Source organism: Myotis myotis, unplaced genomic scaffold, assembly GCF_014108235.1.
Source record: "Myotis myotis isolate mMyoMyo1 unplaced genomic scaffold, mMyoMyo1.p scaffold_m19_p_8, whole genome shotgun sequence".
Classification (NCBI taxonomy): Eukaryota; Metazoa; Chordata; class Mammalia; order Chiroptera; family Vespertilionidae; genus Myotis; species Myotis myotis.
Window position 1 is genome coordinate 13,866,228 of NW_023416390.1, and position 11,181 is coordinate 13,877,408.

The 11,181-nt window shown below is 43.1% G+C and overlaps 1 protein-coding gene across 1 annotated transcript in view; it reads right to left on the minus strand.

Moving 5' to 3' along the window:
• DYTN (dystrotelin) overlaps nucleotides 1–11,181 on the minus strand; it is a 50,046-nt gene that overhangs the window by 28,576 nt on the left and 10,289 nt on the right. The window contains exons 3-7 of the mRNA XM_036318712.1: nucleotides 9,117–9,315; nucleotides 6,835–6,920; nucleotides 6,024–6,124; nucleotides 2,630–2,701; nucleotides 2,201–2,364 (exon numbers count right to left, since the gene is read on the minus strand). Of these exons, the coding sequence (XP_036174605.1) occupies nucleotides 2,201–2,364; nucleotides 2,630–2,701; nucleotides 6,024–6,124; nucleotides 6,835–6,920; nucleotides 9,117–9,315 (622 nt within the window). The remainder of the gene's footprint in view (nucleotides 1–2,200; nucleotides 2,365–2,629; nucleotides 2,702–6,023; nucleotides 6,125–6,834; nucleotides 6,921–9,116; nucleotides 9,316–11,181) is intronic.

Here is an 11,181-nt window from a genome sequence, read left to right on the forward strand (position 1 = left end):
ATTTTTCATGAGTGGAGGAATCTCACTGTGTCCTCAGAATTCTTTTTAAACCCATTTTATTTTCTCAGCAAAATTAAAACCTGATTTGCAGTTTTTTAGTGGGCCCAGCAGACCTATTTTCTGTCTGTGGGGAGCACATTTAAGGTCTAGGGCTCATTAAAACCTGGGAGCACGGGGGAGAAGAGAAACAGTGAGCAGGAGCCAGGCCCTGCATCCTGCCCCATTGACTTGTTCTTAGTCCAGAAACAGCCTCCTTAGAATGTGCCAACTGGGCATGCAGATTCTTTTGAAAACAATTAAAGCTCAAGAAGAGGGTCCTTTGTTTGTTTTCCGTCCCCTTACCTGCCTAAAGGATTTCAGGTAGAAAACCTGCTTGGGGAAGGGAACCTTAGGGTATATGAATTAAACATGGCGGACAGGGAGCATTCAAGCAAGTCTGTTTGTTGGATTCCCCTGTGTGCCCCATTGTTTCTGGGTGGCCAAGCATTTGTTTTCCACGTTTGCTCTTTCTCGTCTGCCTGTGAACTGCCCCCTTTCCCCTTGAGATCTCAGACCCCTGCCTCCCTCTCCTTGGTCCAGCATGGCATATAAGCCTCAGTTGCCCACTGTGTCTTTGGGTCTCCTATTCTTATGGAGTCCCTATAAAAACATATGTAATAGATTTGGTCATTTTGTCCTGTTAATCTGCCTCATGTTAATTTGATTAGTAGTCCAGCCAGAAGAACTTAGAAGAAAAAGTATTTTTTCTGCTCCCGTAGCTCCCTGGTTGTCCCAGTTCGTCAGTCCCTCTACATCTGCAGCCTCTACACCTGTGTTCACTCATCACGAGAATGGCATCCCCGTGCCTGGCTTACACCTGTTGGTTTCATTCTTTTCCCCCCAAGTCTTTAAAAATATTTCTAATTTCCCTTCCTTACTGTTTTATTTATGAGAGGCCTATAACACCCTTCCCCTAAGATGGGATTTTGGCTGTCATTTGTAAAGATCTGTCTTTCCTACCTGCAAACCTAGCTTTCAAATACACCCTTTCCTCTAGGCCAGTGGTTCTCAACCTTCCTAATGCCGCGACCCTTTGATACAGTTCCTCATGTTGCGGTGACCCTCAACCATAAAATTATTTTCGTTGCTACTTCATAACTGTAATTTTGCTACTGTTATGAATCGTAATGTAAATATCTGATATTCAGGATGTATTTTCATTGTTACAAATTGAACATAATTAAAGCAGAGTGATTAATCACAAAAACAATATGTAATTATATATGTGTTTTCCGATGGTCTTAGGTGGCCCCTCTGAAAGGGTCGTTCGACCCCCAAAGGGGTCGCGACCCACAGGTTGAGAACCACTGCTCTAGGCAGAGGGATATCTGGAGTGAGTCCAAGGTGTGTTCTCCGTTCCCTACACAGGGGGGCAGCATAGCATCATGATTGAAAGCAAGGATTCCGGATTCAGACTGCCAGGCTCTGCCACTTGCTAACCCTGTGAACCTGAGCAAGTTATTTAGCTTCTCGGCAAATCAGAGATAATAACACCATCTTCTAGAGAGAGTTATAACAAATTGTAAATGAAATAATCCACGTGAGCCACACCATCTATAGTTTTTAAAACACTTAATAAAGGCAAAAATTATTGTTGCTATTATGGACGGCTCCAAAGTATTTTAAATAATTTTTTTTTTTTTTTTGGTAACAAAGGACAAAAAATTTTTTCCCTTAGAGCAGTGGTTGGCAAACTCATTAGTCAACAGAGTCAAATATCAACAGTACAACGATTGAAATTTCTTTTGAGAGCCAAATTTTTTAAACTTAAACTATATAGGTAGGTACATTGTTATTAACTTAATAGGGTGCTCCTAAGGCTTATGAAGAGCCACACTCAAGGGGCCAAAGAGCCGCATGAGGCTTGCGAGCCGCAGTTTGCCGACCACGGCCTTAGAGGAATAAAAATGTGTATGGTCAGAGTATATATCAATGGAAGAATTTAATATTCCATTAATTACAGAAGATAAAATACTTATTATCAACCAGGATCCCTCATGCGGGAAATATTGACTCCCCCAAATCAACCGAGTTTCAGATGTGTCAGAAGAAACCACAAGAGAATCTGGAGAGACACAGCTCCAGCTCCAGCTCCGGACTGATTTGGAGAATGACTTGGATCTGACACTATTGTCCGTGTGTGACTGATGAGCGACTGTACCTCAGTCCTGTGATTGGGAAGTTCCTGCAGATGCCACACCGAGCAGGGTGCGTGGCCATCTCAGTGGCTGACAATCGGTAGCAGGTCGGGAGCCACAGGAGGATGGGAGGCTCAGACTGCAACCAAGAGAGGAATTTCTCCTCTTTGATCGCTGGGCTCAGCACCTGAAAAACAAGGGCACACTTTGATGTGCTTTTAGAAGTGACTTTGGTCTCCATTTAATATAGATTAAATGTATATTCTCCTCGTCTTTTCTGGCTCTGTTTCCGTGAGCTCTGCTGTCAAAGTTCATTGCGTGAAAAGTCACAGGCAAGTCTACCTGGCCATTCGGATGCCTGGGGTGCTGTGCGGAGTAATAGTTCTGTAATGTAAATTGGTCAGCAAGCGGTATCTGTCCCCCACTCCCAGGGACATGTGCATGGCACTCACCCCCTGGAAACAGCTGCGAGTAGCACTTTCCACTGAGCACAGAGAGCGGCTCTCACCCACGACAGTTGGGATCTGCAAGAGGCAAGAAACCCCATGTGAGCTGTTAGAACATGGAGAAATCTGTGCACACTGACATTGGCATGCCTGCTGGGTGGTGCTCACAGCCACGGAGTCACAAGAATTGGGTGTCGGAGGTTGGATGAACTGTCTCCATCCAAGCAAACAAGAAATGTATGGGGTTTGTGCAATGCGTGAATAGAGACAACAGATGAACAAGTGGGAAGAAGTGGAGCTGGGAGGAGGGAGGAGAGTGAGAAGAAAGTCTGGCCATTGGGGCAATATAGGGCCAGCTTCCATTGTTTCTTAGGATCCCAGTCAAATTATTTTAACCCTTTTTTTTTGCCCTTGTTTACCTATGAATTACATATAACGATATTGTATTAAAGTTCAGAGTAGTTTTTTAAAAAACCTTTTCAAACACTTCCATATCATCTCATTTTAACAATGCCAGGTTCTGGGGTAGGGCACTAATCATTATTCTTGTTTAAAGCAAGAGCTGATTGAGATTTGATATTTTGCTCAAGGTTAAGCAGAGCAAGGAATAGCTACAGACTTGAGATCTCTCTCCAAGACTCCTTACTCTGTTGAAGGGTTCTCACCAAGCTTTGTCACACTCCAGCCTTATGGGTATTCCAATGGCTCAGTCTACACGCACTCCGTGGTTTCCATCTTTCAATCACATTCACCATAACGAGTTTAGGTAAGGGACTAAGAACCCCCTGTGACTGCCAAGATGGCCAGGGACTTGGATCTGACATTATCTATATGCACATTTACGTTGACTTGTCACCTCTATTATGTCTATTTGGTCGGGGGTCCTAATTTTGGGTCTGACGTCTTCTACAGCACAGGCTGTCAGCAGGCACTGCCTGCAAACTCAGAAGTAATTTCGAAGACCCCCCTGCTGAGTCCATCAACTCGAATAAACATTCTTCTAATCAGGAAAGTGGCACTTAGAACCACTTTGCTGACAATTAGCCAGGCAGAAGTCAACAAACATTTGTGCAATCGTGACAAGATGGCTTGTACTTTAAATGGATAATAACCCCATCCCCAGCTGAACATGAGTAACTACTCCCTATGTTCTTTAGCCTTTGTCTGAAAAAACAACTCATCACCCAACCCGTGAATGCTGGTGAACTAACTGGACTACTAGTTTGGACATTGTCCTTGAGCCCTGGGAAAGGGGGTTGGTTAACCTGATTTGTGAAATAAAGGAAGTGTCTCAGATGGGACTGACCTGCCAGCTCTGTGATTTTGACACCAGTCAAAAGAAAATTCACTTCAGCACTGGATTTTAACCAAATTGTTGCCTTAAGCGTGTGCACAAAGATTCTGTGGATGAATTGCCCATCCACGAGACTCATTTCTTGCAGGTGTTCGGTGGAAGAATTGAACATGACTAGATGACATGCTGGCACAGGCAGAACGCCACTTGAAATGAGCATTTGAATTCTTGGGGGAGGGATGTGATTCACAGAGTGGGGCCTGGAATTTTATAGGGGACTCCATCCCTGAGTTCTTAATGGAAGTCAATGGGATGATAATTTGCTATGCAAATTTCCGCCTTCCTCGCAGCTTTCTCAGGAGCATAATAATGTGCTGGGGGGAGACAGCTCTGTGGGAGCTGCCATTTCAGCAGCTCATTGACCTTAGATGAGGCTGAAACCAGGGCAGATGTTTATGGCCTGGTGGACAGGGTGTTAGCCTGAGGCCGGCTATAGTAGTCAGGAGGCAAGCACAGGATTTCTACAGGACAAGGAAAAACGCCCTTAGTCCATCTTCTTCCCTCACATCCACCTCCACATGCCAGGCTTACACGTCTGATTGCATAAATGAATTGACAAATGTTCCCACTCTCCCTGGCTCCCCACCAGCTTGAGTCCTGAGAAGTGAGGCTTGCTGAAGCAGTAGCTCCCTGGGACATGCCCAGGAGTCAGCAGAAAACTGGCGATGAGATCCGTGTGCTGCCACAACCACCAGAACAGCCCTGCAATAACTACGTCTGATATTTTAACCTTATTAATGTATTAAAAATGAGTACTCTTTTAAGAAATATGAACATCTTACACACTGGAATTTTCAGAATAAATTAAACATTATTATGATCAATAAGAACATAAAATATTAATATTAAGAGGTATTTTTGGATAAGTGATTTTGGATAGGTTTTTCCTAACAATATTTTCTGTCCTAGAGTTCAATAACCTTCCTGCATACCTACTCCCCACTCCCATCATGACTATCCCCAGTTCAGAATCCCTGGTCCTGAAGGGTAGTGTCTGGTATTCGCTGGCACCCTGCCCCGGGGCGAAAGGACCCCCTCCCTCTCTTGGGCCGGTGAGAAGCTGACCTGTCCACACTGACGTCTGGAAACCACCCCACCCCGGTGAAAAATCTCTGCTGGACAAACGGCTCCGGAAAATGACCAAACCGCAGGACAGACCGCAGGTTTCACCTGACCCTGGAAAGCCCCGACTGCCACCAGTTTCGGCCAGCAACAATTGCCTCAGAAAAGTATAAAACCTTGCCCCTGCCCAGGTTGGGCGCGGCTTCTCCGGCTCCCCTCTCTGAGCCGGTGAACCCGCCCGTGTGCTCCCAATAAAGCCTGTTTAATCTGGTCTCTGTTTGGACTCACGGTTTTTCCTCGCGGCGGCGTAAAACCTAAGAGGTAGCAGAATATATCACTCAAAATATACCTCTTTGGCATATAAGTTATTTGAGCGAAAGGCTACTGAGAACCAATCATTGCAGGAAAAGCTCTAAAAACAGGGCACAAATTTTCCTTTTGTAAATAAAATGTGCATTTATAAAGGAAACTTCCATGTGCCAAAGGTATCTCCTTCTCCCTACCAGGAAGAGAACTCTTAACAACACTTATTAGTGGAGAAGGAACAGGCTAAACCTGAATAACAAACCTTGTTCACCGGACTTTTCATGGTCACCTTCTCATAACTTGCCTCCCCCACTCAGAAGTGCAGAACCTTTTTTCATTGTTTAGCTTACGGTGGTGTGATGCTAAGGTTGGGCTTTATCCTACAGACAAGAATGGCCAATGAAGAATTTTAGGCATGAGGGTGACATATGCATTTTGGAAGAGTCACTGGCGGTCTTGTGGAGGCAGAGTGGGAGAGAGGAGAGGCTTGAGTTGGGGAAATGAGTTAGGAAGTGATTGCAGTAGATCAGACCTATACTCAGACGGTAGCAGTGGCTGTGGGGGGAGGAGTTGCATGAAGACTTCTCTTAATGTGAACTGGACACTAAAAATCAGATTCTTTAATAATGTGGCTAACATCTGGAACAAATTTAAAATTATTAAATATTAGAGATTTACCTGCTGTAGATCTGTTAGTAGGTTTCTCAAAGTCCTTCGGGTCATACGTGCCCCGGAATCATAACCTCCCCTTTTATTTTCTGCATAGAGCTGAAAAAGAGCTAGATACATAAGGGAGAAAAGATCTTTACATTAAATTCATGCAATGTGTCTTTGAAGAGTATGTGCTTTGAATTCTAAACAGTGTATTTGTGGGTATGAAGGGGGAAAAAAACGAAAATTTCTCTTCTTGATTCTTTGCTTTCTATTTTGAAGGCTTCTAAGCTAGATAATTTGATAACTGCTGAAAACCCAATTCGCATTTCAACCCCTTGCTAATTCAGCACATCGATGTTGAAGACCAGGAGGTGGGTAAACGGCAATGTGAGGAGCGTCCCAGCCTTGCAGCAGTTCTCAACCTGTGGGTCGCGACCCCTGAAAATACATCCTGCATATCAGATATTTACAGTACGATTCATAACAGTAGCAAAATTATAGTTATGAAGTAGCAACGAAAATAATTTTATGGTTGGGGGTCACCGCAACATGAGGAACTGTATTAAAGGGTTGCGGCATTAGGAAGGTTGAGAACCACTGCTAGAGGAATAATAACCACTGGTGTCAATTATCCCTACACAAATGAATACCCAGGATAACCAAGTTATGAATAAGTAGAAAGCACAGATCAACATTTTGAAAAATTCCAAGTTGGGCTGAGTATATGCCCAACAAGAGCCACGTGGCCAGGATATAGGAGCAGGTGAGGAAAATAATGTGTTGGCGATTTGGAGGCCATTGAATTTCAGACACTCAAAACTCCTGTGGGTCTTACCTCTGTATTTTGTAAGAGGGCTGTCCCCTGAGAGGGCAATCAGGGCAGCGGCTGCAGGTGTAAGCTTGAGAAAGCCGGTTCCTGTGCTGCAGGGCAACAAATCACAGAGACAAGAATGGGAAAGGCAGGGTGATTCTTGGTGAAGTGGCTTATAAAAAAATGTAACTATTAACGGATGTTTCTGACATGGTGTTACAAGTTCGAATCTTTCATGGTCTGCTTTCTTATATTTAGAATTTGACAAGATTAATAACTGAATTAAAATATTTCATCATTCATTCATTCATTCATGTGCTCAGCTAATATTTGCTGGGTGCCTCCTCTCTGCTAAGGACTGTGCTAGGCACAGGTGATCCAGGACTTCTTCCTGTCTCCACGGAGCAGGTAGTTTCGCTTCCTTAGGCTTCACATATCTGGAAACCAAACAGCAGAGACAAGGACCAAAGGCAGGCAAAAGGAGCAAACATTTATGTATATAAAAACCCACCAGGTCACAGGCCCTCATTTAAAGCCTAATCATCCTTTGCCACTGGCTTGGCCCCCGTCACACATACAAAACAATGTGTTAAAAGCAGGAAGAGTGTTAGGGGCAGGCACTGATATCAGAAATGGCAATCAAAGCTTAATGTTTAAGGAGACTGCAATCATGAAGAAGTAACTTGAGAACAGTTTATATGTCATTTGTGCAATTAAAAAATAAATAATAAACTAGAAAGGGAAACATTGTAAAAAAATTGCCAGATGGTTACCTGTGCTTGCCTCTGTGAGGTAGGCTTTTGGGTGATATTTCTTCTTTATTCTTTTCTGTTCTTTCCAAGTGTATTATATTCACTACAATTTTTTTTTACTATGTTTTTATTGATTTTTAGAGAGGGAGGAAGGGAGAGGGATAGAGATAGAAACATGGATGAGAGAGAAACATCATCGATTGGCTGCATGCCCCCTTCTGGGGATGGAGCCCCTAACCCAGCCATGCGCATTGACTGGGAATCTAACGGGTGACCCATTGGTTCCTGGGTCAATGCTTAACCCCTGAGTCACGCTGGCTGGGCTCACTATGAATTTTTAGAAGTTTATTCTGAAAGATGAGGCTTGCTGGGAAAAAACAGAAAGTTCTTTTCTTGATTCTCTGCTTTCTATTTTGAAGGCTTCCTAAACTAGACAATTGGATAACTACTGAAAACACTATTCGAATTTCAACCCTTTGATAATTCAGCATAAAGTAAACAGAATGAAGTGAGACAACGAATGGTAGGCTCCAGAGCCAGGGAGACACCCAGAGAAACACACATCCCCGCGCGCACACACACACACACACACACACACGCACACACATGCATGCACCCCCCCACTGACTCCAGGGCATGCATACTCAAGCCTTTGGCATGGTCTAAACTGGTGTGTAAGTGCAATGAACTGAATGTTCACGTCCCCTCCCCAATTTCATAGGTGGAAATCCTAATCCCCAATGAGGTAGAATTTGGAGGTGGGACTTTGAGAGACGATGAGACCACAAGGAGAGAGCCGTCATGAGAGGGATTAGTGCTCTTAGAAAAGAAATCTCCGAGCACCCCCTGGACACTTTTGCGATGTGAGGGCACAGAGAGTAGATGGCCCTCTCTGAACCAGGAAGCAGGTCCCCACAGACAATGGCTGGCACATTTCAGGCATTACTCTTCTGACAGCCAATCTGACTGTGGAAAAGTGCATCTGTTAGTAAAGCACCATTATAACATTATTTCCTGGACATCCCAGCCTCAGGAACGGTGAGACATAAACTGTTGTTTTAAGCCACCCAGCCTATGGTATTTTTGTTGTATTATCCCAAACAGAGTAAGACAATAGGTTAGCCATCCATATACAGGTGATTCAAACTGGCTCCACTTAAGAAACAAAACAAAATTAATAATTGGTTAAAAAGAAATATGCAAGGAAATAAACTCTAGGTTCTCAAAAGAAAAGTGTACATTTTCGCATGCATACGTGTACAATGGCCCTAGCAGAGGGTGCGCATGGTCTCTAGAGCAGAAATGAGTTTTTATGAGAGAAGGAAGGTAATGTGGATTTTTCCCCATTTTGCAATCCATGGGTCACTTATGTTGGTGAAGCTGATAAACGTGTCTTCTTCGTTGCCCTCCTGAGTGAGTAATACATGTGTGGAAAACAAAGAAGTCATCTTATACATCAAACCATAAGCAAACATTAGACAGCACCAAATAGTCGATGACCAGTGGCAACCAAACCCTGCCCTTGAGGTCACAGTGTGCCCTCTGCACCCTCACCTGTCATACATGGCCATGAGAAGGCTCAGAGTGAGTTCCGCAGCCCCGGGGTGCACCTGCCCCGGCTTCTCCCTGGCTCTCTGGAACAGCTCCTGGAGGGCCTGGAAAAGATGCTGCACAGAGAGAGGGCTCTCTCTCGCTTCCCAGAAACTCGGACATAGTAGGACGTGCTGAATCTGGGAACTGCCAATCAAGTCCACTGTAGAAAGCAAATGAAGAGTTGAGTCTGATTTTCTGATGGGAACAAAAGTCTTCAAGTAAAGCAAATGTCACCTGGTGTTTAATTAAGACTTCTTTTTTATGGTAGGCATTTCCTTGAAAGAAAATTAGATATGACCATTATTTGGATGCGTATCTCTTGTGCATAATTCAGGCATTACTCTTCTGACAGCCAATCTGACTGTGGAAAAGTGCATCTGTTAGTAAAGCACCATTATAACATTATTTCCTGTATAACCTCTAGGATGGTACTTTATAGAATGAAGTTGGGGGAAGAAAAAGTCACAAATTCGAAAAAAAAGAGTTTCCAAGGAATTTAGGACCCTCTAGTGAAAGGTTGGGGAAAACATTACTGTATTCTTTAAGTTGATTAAGCAAATTAGCTTTTCATGTTCAAATATTGTTCTTTCTTTCTACAGCCTAGCTTTAGAATAATAGTGTGTCAAAATGCGATTGTCTTGATTAAAAACCCAGTGATATTTATATAAGAGCAGTTGATGAATTTAAATAATTTTATTTATTGATTGATTTTTGAGAGAGAGAGAGACCACAGTTTGTTGTACCACTAATTCATGCATTCATTGGGATTGAACCTGAAACCTTGGCATATCCAGTTGACGTTCCAACCAGGTTATACTGGGCCAGTAGAGGTTATACTGGTCCAACGCTGAGCAGTTTTGAATTTAATATCAGACTCTTTACGTTCCACCTTTGCCTCAGTAATATTTATTATTATTTTTTTAAATATATTTTATTGATTTTTTACAGAGTGGAAAGGAGAGGGATAGAGAGTTAGAAACATCAATGAGAAAGAAACATCGATCAGCTGCCTCCTGCACACCCCCACTGGGGATGTGCCCTCAACCAAGGTACATGCCCTTGACCAGAATCGAACCTGGGACCCTTGAGTCCACAGGCCAACGCTCTATCCACTGAGCCAAACCGGTTAGGGCAATATTTATTATTTTTTATCTTGTTTCCATTAGTATTATTATCTGAGGAAGGCACTAAATAAAACCAAAGTTGCTTATAAAAAAATAATGGGTTATTTCCTGTATACTTTTATCACCTCTTAAACATTTTACGAGGCAATGAATATAAGGATGAATGAAATAGAACTAACCCTATGGCTTCTTACAGATGGAGGGTGACAGACAAAATTAATAAACACCCAATTGTATCATCGGAGAGATGTGGATGTTGGTGGCACCAAGAGCTGCTGGCACTTAAACTGCCTCAGCCTGTGAAATGATAAAACCCTGTGCTTTTCTCTGCTTCATAAATCAATCTCGCAGATAAGAAATCTAGCAAGTATAATAAAATATTTTTATTTGTTCTCTGGTGCTGCTTTTAAGGGCAGAGTCTAAAGAAGTGAGGAGTAGGTTCCAGGATGTAACTTTAATAAAACCCTGGCTGCAGGCTGCCAAACCTTTTATCGTTACTCAATCGCAAAGCCTATCGCCTCGGCCCGGCCTGCTGCACACGGGATGAGGGCTCTGTATTACAGCAACACAGATAACACCGGTGTCCATTAATCTCACCGCAAGATTTATGCAGCGATGGGCCCCAGGCCCTGCCGCCTGGAACTCATAGCATGCTTTATCGCTGTATATGGGGCTTTTTTGCTTTCAAATTTTCATTTGGATATCTTTCCTGGAGTAGAACTTTGCAACTACTAATTTTGTGTCTTATTAATATTTCCCATGAGTATTGTTCATATTTACTGTTTCTGATGCCAGGGATAATAAGTAGTACAAAAAGGAATGTCCTCAAATTACATTCTTTGTACCCAGGCAGAAATGATGGAGGCTTATATAAATGTTTGCTGCTAACTTTCTTTAATGGG